The 12,563-nt window shown below is 31.7% G+C and overlaps 1 protein-coding gene across 3 annotated transcripts in view; it reads left to right on the plus strand.

The window, feature by feature from the left end:
• The window catches only part of VPS13A (vacuolar protein sorting 13 homolog A), a 194,256-nt gene that overhangs the window by 30,663 nt on the left and 151,030 nt on the right, over positions 1-12,563 (plus strand). For all 3 annotated transcript variants that reach the window (XM_019736649.2, XM_019736650.2, XM_019736651.2), the window contains exons 6-13: positions 328-437; positions 1,121-1,180; positions 2,932-2,991; positions 3,197-3,277; positions 6,143-6,200; positions 8,584-8,711; positions 8,894-9,000; positions 10,417-10,588. In XM_019736649.2, coding sequence (XP_019592208.2) covers positions 328-437; positions 1,121-1,180; positions 2,932-2,991; positions 3,197-3,277; positions 6,143-6,200; positions 8,584-8,711; positions 8,894-9,000; positions 10,417-10,588 — 776 coding nt within the window. The remainder of the gene's footprint in view (positions 1-327; positions 438-1,120; positions 1,181-2,931; positions 2,992-3,196; positions 3,278-6,142; positions 6,201-8,583; positions 8,712-8,893; positions 9,001-10,416; positions 10,589-12,563) is intronic.

Below are 12,563 nucleotides of genomic sequence, written 5' to 3' on the forward strand. Positions count from 1 at the left end.
CTCATTTAAGTCTATTAAAATTCTTACCTAATAACCTTCATAGTTTTCTATATCTTTATGTACTCAGGTATAGTTAAAACAGAAAGAAGTTATAAAATTTAATGCCAATGAATTCTACAGTGTTGGCTTTAGTTTCACTGAACGAGAAATTAGTTTTCGAAAACTAGTTTCCTTTGAAAATGTTTTGGTATCGAAGACTTTTGGAAAGCAAATCTACAAATATAGACTTTTTTCTTTAACAAGGTAACATTTATGTTACCTCAATATGTGGGTATTTGTAGAGTATATTTTTCATTCAAACTATAAAAGGAATATTTGCAATTGTAGAAAAACATCTGGCGGAGAAACAGGACACTTTTACAGAAAAATTGATTACTCAGATCATAAAAAATCTTCAAGTGAAAATTTCCAGCATCCATATTCGTTATGAAGATGATGTAAGTATTTTAATAGATGGCACTTGTTTTTATTTTTATTTATATTTGACTATTTGTTGACACCTGCTTTGTAGTAGCCAACGTGTTAGATGCTAGCGAGTATAGGATACAGAACTGAAGATGACATGATCTTTCTTTTCTATAATTATAGTTATAAGTTCTGGTCCTTACTATCTTGATTACACTTTCCTAAAATGTTCAAACATTAGATAATGAAGGAAAATGTCTTACTTATAATCACCTTTGATAGGTGAGAGTTATGAATTTAGCTATGTGTTTTTAAAATACTTTAAATTATACTATGTTTATCTCCTGGAGGGAGCACTGGTCTAGGAATCAGTAGAGCGAGACTTAACTAATTGATCTCAAATAAATCATGGATTCTCTCTAAAACACACAATAACTACCTTCTCATAGTACTATTGTGACAGTCAATCATTTTAAGCTTTCTTTTGTAAACTGAAAAATATTATGCAGATGTATTGTACAACACTAATACATTCATACTTAATATTTTACTTAGTACTGTATTAGGAAAAAATAGGAATAAAAATTCTGCAAAGTGTTAAAATGTTTTTGAATGCTTGAAATTATATACTTCCCAGAAAGTGAACTTTTTCTATAATGGGAATTTTGTCCAACTACTGAAAATCTGAGTAAAATTTACTGTCTTTCCTCTTTAGATCACAAATCGAGAAAACCCACTGTCATTTGGTATTTCCCTTCAAAACCTCAGCATGCAGGTACTGTGTTTAAAAAGAAATTTAACCATATTTAATTATGCAGAATAGCTTATCAGACTACTAATTACTATTCATTTATGCCAGCATCAGAAATAGGTGTCAATATAGACTGAATTGCAGCTGAGGGTAGGTAGTTTCACATTTTCACATTTCCAAAAATGATTGATAATCAATTCCGTTTAAAATATTATTTGCTGATTGTGATATTTGATAGTTTTTTAATTTAAATAATCTATTTCTGAGTTTTAAATGAGTAAATACAAAATAAAAGTAATAAATGTTCATTGCAGAAACTTTGATAAGTTATAAAAAATGTAAGGAAACAAATCACCATGTCCTCACCAACATTATTAATATTGTGGCACTTTTTCTCCTGTTTAATTTTTTAAACTAAAGAATTTTACAAGTATAGGAGCACAGAGAGGATTATGCAGCATTTGCTTTCATCCAGAATGAACCATTGTTAAATTTGTCATTTGGTTTAAGTTTTAAATACTTTTAAAAAATAGACTGTTATGAATAAAGTTTAAATCCCTTTGTTCTCTACTCTTGCTCTTCCCACAGAGATAAACATCCTAAGTTTTTAAACTTTTATATAATGTAGCCATTGAAATTGTATAGTATTTGGTAGGATTTAAAAAGTTTAGAGAAATATTTTATTGATTCTTCTATAAGTTTCCTTTTTATCTTCGCAATGTTTTTTGACATTTGTATTGCCACATATAATTCATTCAGTTTAACTGCTGTATAACACTTCACTACATGCTTTTATTTCTTATATCCATTGGGGTTTTGTGTATGACTTCTTTTTAAAACATGGATCCATTACCAGGAAAAGAAAAGAAAAATGAAAAGCTAAATGAAATGTTAGTCAATAACATTGAGTAGTGTAAACGTCAAATGCTGTTAGTTTGAAAAATAAGGATGAGGAATTAGCCATTAGATTTGTCATTGTGAAGGTCATTGGTGACTGTGACAACAGTGGTTTTGACCATCACCTTTGAAAATTCTTGGAAACTTGTCCCCCATCTTAGCCCTATTCAATTAGAATCTCATATTGGGGCCCAGCAATCCATGTTTAAAAAGCCCTCTATGTGAACCTGTTGCATACTAAAGTTTGAGAACCACTGTTCTAATCCATTCAGTTCTCTACTAAAAATGAAAACCATCTCTTTAAAATAAGCATCTGATCACTTTATTCCCTTCAGTGGCTTTTCATTGCCCTTAGAATAAAGTCCATAGTTTTGTCTTCAAATAGTTTATAATCCTTTTGTAGTCTGACCCCAGGTAACAAATGGGGTTTCATCTCTTTGTTTTGCGTTATGTTCTCTGGCCATTCTGTTCTACTTCAGTTTCCTGAATGTGTCATACATTTGCATATATTCCTAGTCTGAATCATAATCCTTACTGCCCTTAGAATCAATAATTTTTATTCATATGCCATGTATTAGGTTAGGCATCATTTTCTCTATCACACCGCTGAGTTTGAGGCTCCTACCATGTCCTCCCAGAGTACTGTATATTTAACCTTTATAGTGGCACTTCCCTGTTTGTAATTGCTTGTTTACTTTTTCAACCAAATAGTGAGCTCCTTGGAAGCAGAGACTTTCCTATGGTCAGTTACTATTCTTTGAATGTTATGTTTTCAAGGACATTTTCATAGGAAATTGGTCTAGGGCATGATAGATATGATTTGTCACTCTGCCATTTCACATGTGAATGAGTTTTAGTGCCTTTTTTTTCCTTTTCAGACAACTGATCAAAACTGGGTTCCGTGTTTACATGATGAAACTGAGAAACTATTTCGTAAGGTAAAATAAATATTATATTTTGTTAACCCATAGACTTGACAAGACTTGTAGGAAGGCAAATGGTAATATATTATATGGATTTATGTGAATTGTGTTTACTTGCTTAACTCTGTTATATGACTCAATTATTTGAGATTCTGAAAATAGCATGCAAAAGATCCTTCAGAGAAAAATGAGGCATGTAATAAATTTTATTTATTTTCAGTTAATCCGATTGGATAACCTTTTTGCCTATTGGAATGTGAAGTCTCAGATGTTTTATGTTAATAATTATGATGAATCATTGGTAAGTAAATTTTTTATGTGTATATACACATTTTTTGGTATCATATTTTGCATAAAGTTTTATTCATTGTCATTTATCTAATATACTGTAGTCAGTGATCTTTTTTAAGGAAAACTACATTAGCAGAATTTACAGAAGTATATGAATATATATGTGACTGTAACACAAACATGTGTAAACACATGTACCTTTTTTTTTTATAATTCACATACAACATTATATTAGTTTCAGGTGTACAACATAATGTTCAATATTTGTATATATTTCAAAATGATCATCACAATAATTCTAGTTAACGTCTGTCACCGTACATAGTTACAAAAATTTTATTTTCCTGGGATGAGAACTTTTAAGATTTATTCTCTTAGCAACTTTCAAATATGCAGTACAGTATTATTAACTGTAGTCTCCATACTGTATGTTAAATCCCTGTGACTTACTTATTTTATAACTAGAAGATCATACATTTTGACAGTGATCACTTGTTTTCCCACCACCGACCCTGTGCTTCTGGCAACCACCAACCACTTCTCTGTATTTATGAGCTTGGGGTTTTGTTTTTTGGTTTTTTGTTTTGTTTTGTTTTTAGATTCAACATATAAGGGAGAGTAAACAACATTTGTCCTTCTCTGACTTACTTAATGTACTGCCCTCAGATTCCATCCATGTTGTCTCACATGGCAAGATTTCCTTCTTTTTTATGGCTGAATGATATTCTGTTGCATATATATATCACATTTTCTTTATCCATTCATCTGTTGATGGACGTTTAGCTTGTTTCCATGTCTTGACTATTATACATAATGATGCAGGGAACATTGGGGTGCATATATCTTTTTGAGTTAGTGTTTTTGTCTTATTTGGATAAGTAACCAAATGTGGAATTGCTGGATCACCTGGTAGTTCTATTTGTGAGTTTTTGAAGAATTTTTGTACTGCTTTCCATAGTAGTAGCACCAATTTAAATTCCCTTCGACATTGCACAAATGTTCCCTTTTCTCTATGTTCTCTCCAAAACTTATTTCTTATCTTTTTGATAATATTCTAACAGGTATGAGGTGATATCTTATTGTGGTTTTGATTTGCATTTCCTTGATGATTAGTGATACTGAGCATTTTTTCATGTATCTGTGGCCATCTGAATGTCACCTTTGGAAAAATGTTTATTCAGATCCTCTGCCCATTTTTTTAATCAAAGTGAATTTTTGCTATTGATTTGTGAGTTCTTTATGTATTTTGGATATTAACCCCTTATCAGATACATGAATAGCTAATATTTTCTCCCATTTAGTAGGTTGCCTTTTTTGTTGTTGGTGATGATTTCCTTTGCTGTGCAGAGGCTTTTAAGTTTGATGTGGTCTCACTTGTTTTTTTTTCTTTTTCTTTTGTTGCCTTTACTTTTGGCATCAGATCCAAAAAATCATCACCAAGACCAATGTCATAGAGCTTACTGCATATGTTTTCTGCTAGGAGTTTTATTGTTTCACTTCTTACAATCAAATCTTTAACCTATTTTGAGTTAATTTTTGTTTATGGTGTAAGATAGTGGTACAGTTTCGTTCTTTTGCATGTGTCTGTCCAGTTTTCCCAGCACCACTTATTAAAGAGACTGTCCTTTCCCCATTGCATATTCTTGGTTCCTTTGTCATAAATTGATTGACCATAATTTCATGGGCTTATTTCTGGCCTCTCTTTTCTGTTCCACTGATTGATCTACGTGTCTGTTTTTTTCCTGTTTTTTGGTTTTTGTTCGTTTGTTTGTTTGTTTTTTAGTACCATACTATTTTAATTACTACAGCTTTATAATAGAGTTTGAAATCATGGAGTCTGATGCCTCTAGCTTTGTTCTTCTTGCTCAAGATAGCTTTGGTTATTGGGGTCGTTAGTGATTCCATACAAATTTTAGGATTGTTTGTTCTCTTTATGTGAAAAATGTCATTGGAAATTTGTTAGGGATTGTATTGCTTTGGGTAGTGTGGATATTGTAATAATATTCTTTCACTTCATGAGTATAGAATTATCTTCACATTTATTTGGGTCTTCAGTTTCTTTCATCAGTGTCTTACAGTTTTAAGTTATAGTTTTAATAAATTTAACCTCCTTGGTTAAATTTATTCCTAGGTATTTTATTCTTTTTGATGCAGCTATAAATAGGATTATTTTATTAATTTCTCTTTCTAATAGTTCATGATTAGTGTACAAAAAATGCAGCAGATTTCTGTATATTGAGTTTGTATCCTGCAACTTTACTGAATTTTTTTTATTCTGTGTTTGTTTGTTTTTTAATTTGGTGTAGTTGATACTGTAATATCATGTTACCTGTAAATAGTGACAGTTTTACTTCTTTCTTTCCAATTTGGATGGCTTTCATTTCTTTTTCTAGCCTAATTTTCTAGGTGGGACTTCCAGTATTATGTTGAATAAAAGTAGTGGGAGTGAGCATCCTTGTCTTATTCCTGATCTGAGAGGAAAGCTTTCAACTTTTCTCTGTTGAGTATGATGTTAGCTGTGGGTTTGTCATGTATGGCTATTACTATATTGAGGCACATTCCCTTTATACTCATTTTGATATAGTTTTAATCATAAATGGATATTGAATTTTGTCAAATTTTATATATGTGCCTGTATATAAAAATGTTTAAATACACACATATGTATCTTAATATTGCCTGAAGTATTCTTTTATAATAGTAATTTAATGAGACATTGTCTAACCACTTTAATATTTTTTTATATGTAAGACCTCCTAAATTTAAATTGTTTTTTAAATTGCTTCTAAACTATTTTCTTTTGAATATAATTGGATTTTGTCCGATATAGGTATATTGGAATTAATATAAATAAAAGCAATTTGTCTTTTAATAGTACAGATTGAAGAGTGGCATTGTTGATGAAAATATTGTTCCAGAAGGTTATGATTTTGGTAAGTACATTTCATTAAATAAAAATTGCAATTAAAATAATCATCAAGTTCATATGAACATTGTTGACGTCACTAATATTTCATGTTAATTTTCTCACATAATCAAATGCACTTACCGTGTTTCCCTGAAAATAAGACCAGGTCTTATATTAATTTTTGCTCAAAAAGACGCATTAGGGCTATGTTAAGGGGATGTCATCCTGAAAAATCATGCTAGGGCTCATTTTCTGATTAGGTATTATTTTCGGGGAAACATGGTGCATATATATATATATATATATATATATATATATATACACACACACACACACACACACACATACATATATATATATATATGTATATACATATATATATATGAAAAAGCAAAATATTTGTTTATCCTTTATTGTTGGCGAGCTTTTGGCTATATTTCAAAGCTAGGAAAGAAAAATGTCCAATAAGAGAGGTTGTTACTCAATAAATTGTGAAGTCACTAATGACTATTCAATAACAGTTATGATAACTGGAAAGAAAAGTGTCCAAAAGAGAGGTTGTTACTAAATTGTGAAGTCACTAATAACTATTCAATAGCAATTATGATAATTTTAAAAGATATTTTGACATGGTAAGCTGCTACAATCTAGTATGATCTTAACTATTTTAAAAATGTATATTTAAAATTTTTCTTTATACTTTTTTCTGGTTTCCAATTATCTGAAATTAACACTTAGTACTTTAGTAATCAGAAATGCATTACTAAAATATACAGAGAAAAAGAGTGGATTTGACTTTCCCTTGGTCTAAAGGAGTGTTGTGTGTTTGCTCAGCAACATTAAAGACCTACTTGAGATTTATGACATCAAAGTGAGACCATTCTGTGGTTGTATGTTTTTTTCCCCAACCATGTTCATCGGTTCAGGTACAGATGTGGAATAAGTGAAGAGTAGCTTTATCCAGAATTAGGGTTTTGCCTAGTAAGTACCATCAAAATGCTAGGGCAAACGAGTTAAGAGTGAATGCAAGGGAATGACTGAAATAACTGATCATGGAACTTCAACAGGATAGGGAGGGAACTGAGAACCTGAAGAAGACATGAAGGACAGAGAAAAGGTAGAAATAGGATCAATGAATGGTAGGTCCCATAGGACTTGAAGTTTTGGTATATTGAATACTACAGAGAGAGGTTGTGGTGGTCGGAGAGTTGGATGCTTGAGACCAAGTTTGTGGAAGGTCAGGATATTGGTGTGGTAAGGTCTAGTAGATGAGGTAAGGGTGGAGGAGTCCAAAGACTGAGTCCATAGCATTGTTTTGGAAAGATCATTTGTATATTGAAATCACTTAGAAATTAGAGTTGCCAGGAGCTAAGTGAGAGAGATAGGAGAGAGTATAGTAGCCCATGGATGGATGGTTGATTGCAACTAAGGAGAATATGGTGGATAGTGTAGTCTTTTTATGTAATGTAAGAATTAAAGCTGGGGAGAGGGATAATTTTATTTTTCAAATATGGATATCATTGCTTTATGTATATACTTTTTAAAATTCAGTATATCCTTCCATTTATGTACATATAACTTTTTCTTGTTTATAACTGTATAGTATTCTATTGTATAAATATATCATAATGAATATGTCATCGATCTCCTATTGATGATTCTTTTCTTGTTCTATTGAAATTAAAAGTATGTTTGGTTGCTTAATGTGTAAAAAATTAAGTACTAGTCCTCAGGGATGATTAAAACGAGGGATTTATGTATTTGTGTATAAATTAGTAGTTGATTTCTATTTAGATTCTGCTATTACTGGTCTCTGTCCACATTATTTTTATTCTTTTTGTCATTCAATACAAAGTGTTGAGAGAAATATCTTTGATTATGAGTTGTGCCATAAAGGTTATCCTGAGCAAACTCTCACTCCTCTCTCCCTTTACAAGTTAAAAGGGAGAACCAATGGTCACAGAGAAACTCATCAGAAATTCAGAAATTATAATCAAATAATGGAAGTCAGCGGTTAAATATAATCGCTTTCCCCGTTAGCATTTCTAATGTACAGTCACTCCTTAAAGTTATGTACCATTATTAAAACTATTTTATTGGACTATTTTGCCTTGCAGCGACTATTCCTGCTTTTAAGGGTTATATTGGTGTCTTGAGTGAGGAGTTCAGTTAGCCTATATTATACTTTCCAAAGACAATATGAATTATAGTTGGAAAAAGACCAAAGAACCTGCACCACCAATTAGGTGACAGTTCATCTGATCAAATCATAGCAGTGTGGAAATCTGGGAACTGTAGAAAGGATATATAAGAAATGAAAATCAGTATTTTCAACTTGATCCCTTTAGTATTTTGAGACTCTTGGAATATAACTCAGTTCAATTTTTATTTAAATTTGTGTTTTCCAGTATTTCGCCCTATATCTGCTAATGCCAAACTTCAGATGAATCGTCGATCTGATTTTGACTTTTCTGCCCCCAAGATAAACCTGGATGTTGAGTTACATGACATAGCAATTGAATTTAATAAACCACAGGTGATTTTTTTAAATGGTATTTTAAATTGAGATATAGTTTGATAAAAACAAATTAAAATTTTAAATGTTTTTCAAAAATTTATGTTACATGGTAACATTTCCTTTAAAAAGTCAATAATTTAACTCCAACATTTAGAAAAATATCTGAAACATTTAAGAGCCTTAATTTTTTCATTCTTCAGTATTTCAGTGTTATGGAGCTTCTTGAATCAGTTGATATGATGACGCAAAATCTGCCATATAGGAAATTCAAACCTGACGTACCTCTTCACTCCCATGCCAGAGAATGGTAAAATGTCTTAAAAATTTTAAATTGAAGTATAATTGACATACAACATGGTATTAGTTTCAGGTGTACAGCATAAATATTCAATATTTGTGTTTATTGCAAAATGATCACCACAATTATGACTAGTGAACATCCACCACCCATACATAGCTACAAAAATTTCTTGTGATAAGAACTTTTAAGGTCTATTTTAGCAATCTTCAAATATGCAATTCAGTATTATTAACTATAGTCACAGTGCTATACATTACATCCTTATGGCTTTCATATTTTATAACTGAAAGTTTGTACCTTTTGACCCCTTTACCTATTTTGCACCCCCACCCCCACCTCTGGTAACCACCTATCTGTTCTCTTGTATCTAAGAGATCAGTTTTTGTTTTTTGTTTTTTTTAAGATTCCATATATAAGTGAGATCATACAGTATTTGTCTTTCTCTGTCTGACTTACTTCACTTAGCATAATGCCCTCAAGTTCCATTCATGTTGTCACAAATGGCAAGAATTCTTTTTTTTCTTATGGCTGAATAATATTCCATATATTACCACATTTCCTTTTTTCATTCTGTCGATGAACACTTAGGTTGTTTACATGTCTTGGCTATTGGTAGATAACATGACAGTGAACATGGGGGTGCATATATTTTTTTGATTTAGTGTTTTCATTTTCTTCAGATAAATACCCAGAGGTGGGATTACTTGATCTAATTTTTTTTTTAAGATTTTAAAAAATATAGCACAGAGGTGAATTTCTTGACTTGTAAGAAATTTTTAGATACTCTTAAGTGCTGATACAAACTATAGTTTGATATGTGACTAGAAATTTATATAGCTCCTTTTGCTTATTATGCTAATAAACTTGACTTACAGGATTCTTTATAATGGAATTTACAACTGAAGATACTAGAATACCATTCACTTCCTGTATTTTGAAATCATTAAACTTTATCCCAGTCTGTTGTCTAGCAATGCTGTCTTTAAAAAATTTTAAATTTCTGTATCAGACACATTAAACCTATATTATTAAACCTGAAAAGGTTCTGGGAATCTATAAAGACCCCTTTTTGAAATTCAAAAATCTTGTTAATTCAGTTATTAAACTCTTGCCTAGTTCCTAGAAGTTATAATTACTCTTTCAATTGACTAATTACTCTTCGGAGAGTGAAGTGCTGTTTGCCAACTAATACTTTAATAGTTTTTCTGTAGAGCTAATTTTCACTCAAGAAAGAGTGTATTAATTATTACAAAAATAAATATGGTTGGGAAAAAGCAAGTTGTCTGATATAGTATACCATTTTCATTGTCTCTGTATTATAGTAATGCATGTTGTTAGAGTAGAAACAATATATCAATTATATTTCATACTGTTGACTTGAGAATGTTAAGTGTAGGGTTTTTGGTTTTGTTTTTTAACTAGGTGGGCTTATGCTATACATGGTGTTCTTGAAGTAAATGTTTGTCCCCACTTACGGATGTGGTCATGGAAGCATATTAAAGAACACAGACAAAAAATGAAGCAATACAAAGAACTATATAAAAAAAAGCTAATAAATAAGAAGCCAGCTGATGAACTTCTCAACTCTTTGGAGGTTAGCATTTTAAAAAATATTTGAATATTTGTACTACATAACTTCTCAGTCTTTAGTGACTAACACTTCCTAATTATTTGTTCTAATTTTGACTGACCATTTCCTGTCTCTTTTACTTAGATATTTTTATACTCTTGTTCTTAATCTCAGTTCGGTGATATACGAGTATGCTGTGGTGTTATTCTGCTGGGAACTTCTGGAATTTGAGATTATTCTCAACCTAGAGAGATTTGGGTTCATACACCTAATTTGAAGCTGCACATTATTAAGACATTTTTAACCTCAAAAGCCTAAAAAGTGTTTGCTACATTGATTCTAATCTTCTCTGCATTGGTTTCAATTCCTTATATTATGTCATCACTGCATTTCCCCTATGTTACCATCTAACTGCATTTATTAAAAAAATTTCCTGTCTATATGTATTACACTTAGAGTCAAATCTGTGCTTGCGTATTCCTCTGCCTTTCCTCATCTCTCTGCCTATCCCAGTTTTACTTATCCTTCAAGTTCTGCTTAAGACACATCTCTTGTGTGGACTTTCCTGAATTTTCTGTCCAGATAGAGAATTCTTTTTCTCTTGATTCCTGTGGTATTTCTAGTCTTTACCAGTAACTTTACATTCAGTTATCTACCTTGAGAGTTCTCTAAATATTAGTCATCTTATCTTTTAATGTTATAATAGTATGCTCTAGAAGGGACTATTTTACAGATCAATGAAGTATAGCTTAGGGTGACTAAGGGAAGTTAGCTTCTTGAAATTATTGTAACCATTCTGCATCCAGGACACTTTCCAATTAGGAACTCCCTAAAGATTTTTATTGTTAAGATAGGAGGCTTTCTGAAGCCGTGGACTATTGAAATGATTAAGTTTTTAGAGGCCATTTGCGTGGTTGCAGATTTCCATACAAAGTTTTGGATCTTAACTTGAATCTTCCAAGTCTGATGGACAGTAGAACCCTGAGTTTAGTTGTTTTCTAGATAATACTAAGTCATGGTTGTTTCTCTTTGGGGAAAAAAAGCTGTTGCAGCCTGAAATTCTCAAAAGTAATCATGGGCATAATGTGTAGAGATGTGATGAAAGGTTTAGCTTATCTCAGTTTCTTTTTTTTAAAATTAAAGTTTATTGGGGTGACAATTGTTAGTAAAGTTACGTAGGTTTCAGGTGTACAATTCTGTAATACATCATCTGTATATCACATTGTGTGTTCACCACCCAGAGTCAGTTCTCCTTCCATCACCATGTATTTGATCCCTTTTACCCTCATCTACCACCCCTCGCCCCCCACCCTCTGGTAACCACTAAGCTATGGCCTGTGTCTATGAGTTTTTGTTTCTTCATTTGCTTGTCTTGTTCCTTTGTTATTTTCAGTTTTATATACCACATGCCAGTGAAAACATATGTTTCTCGACTTTTTCTGTCTGACTTATTTCGCTTAGCATTATAATCTCAAGATCCATCCATGTTGTTGCAAATGGCACTATTTCATCTTATGGCAGAACAATATTCCGTTGTGTATACATACCACATCTTCTTTATCCAATCCTCTATCAAAGGATATTTTGGTTGTTTCCATGTCTTGGCCACTGTAAATAAAGCTGCAGTGAACATTGGAGCACACAAGTCTTTATGGATAAATGTTTTCAGATTTTTTGGGTATATACCCGAGAGAGGGATTGCTGGGTCATATGGTAATTCTGTTTTTAATTTTTTGAGGAATCTCCACACTGCTTTCCATAGCAGCAGCACCAATCTGCATTCCCACCAAGAGTGTATGAGCGAGTGTCCCATTGTCTCAGTTTATTTCAATAACCATAACTTTGAAAAGTTTAAAATTTAAAAACAATTTTTAAGGGTATTAGGACCTACTTGTAATATTTTAATGATGACATATGGACTGTACACATAATCGGAAGGATTTATGATTTTCAGTTGAAGGTGACACTAATGAGTTTACCCTTCACTGTTGTTAAAACC

The sequence above is a fragment of the Rhinolophus sinicus genome, linkage group LG04, assembly GCF_036562045.2.
Source record: "Rhinolophus sinicus isolate RSC01 linkage group LG04, ASM3656204v1, whole genome shotgun sequence".
Lineage (NCBI taxonomy): Eukaryota > Metazoa > Chordata > Mammalia > Chiroptera > Rhinolophidae > Rhinolophus > Rhinolophus sinicus.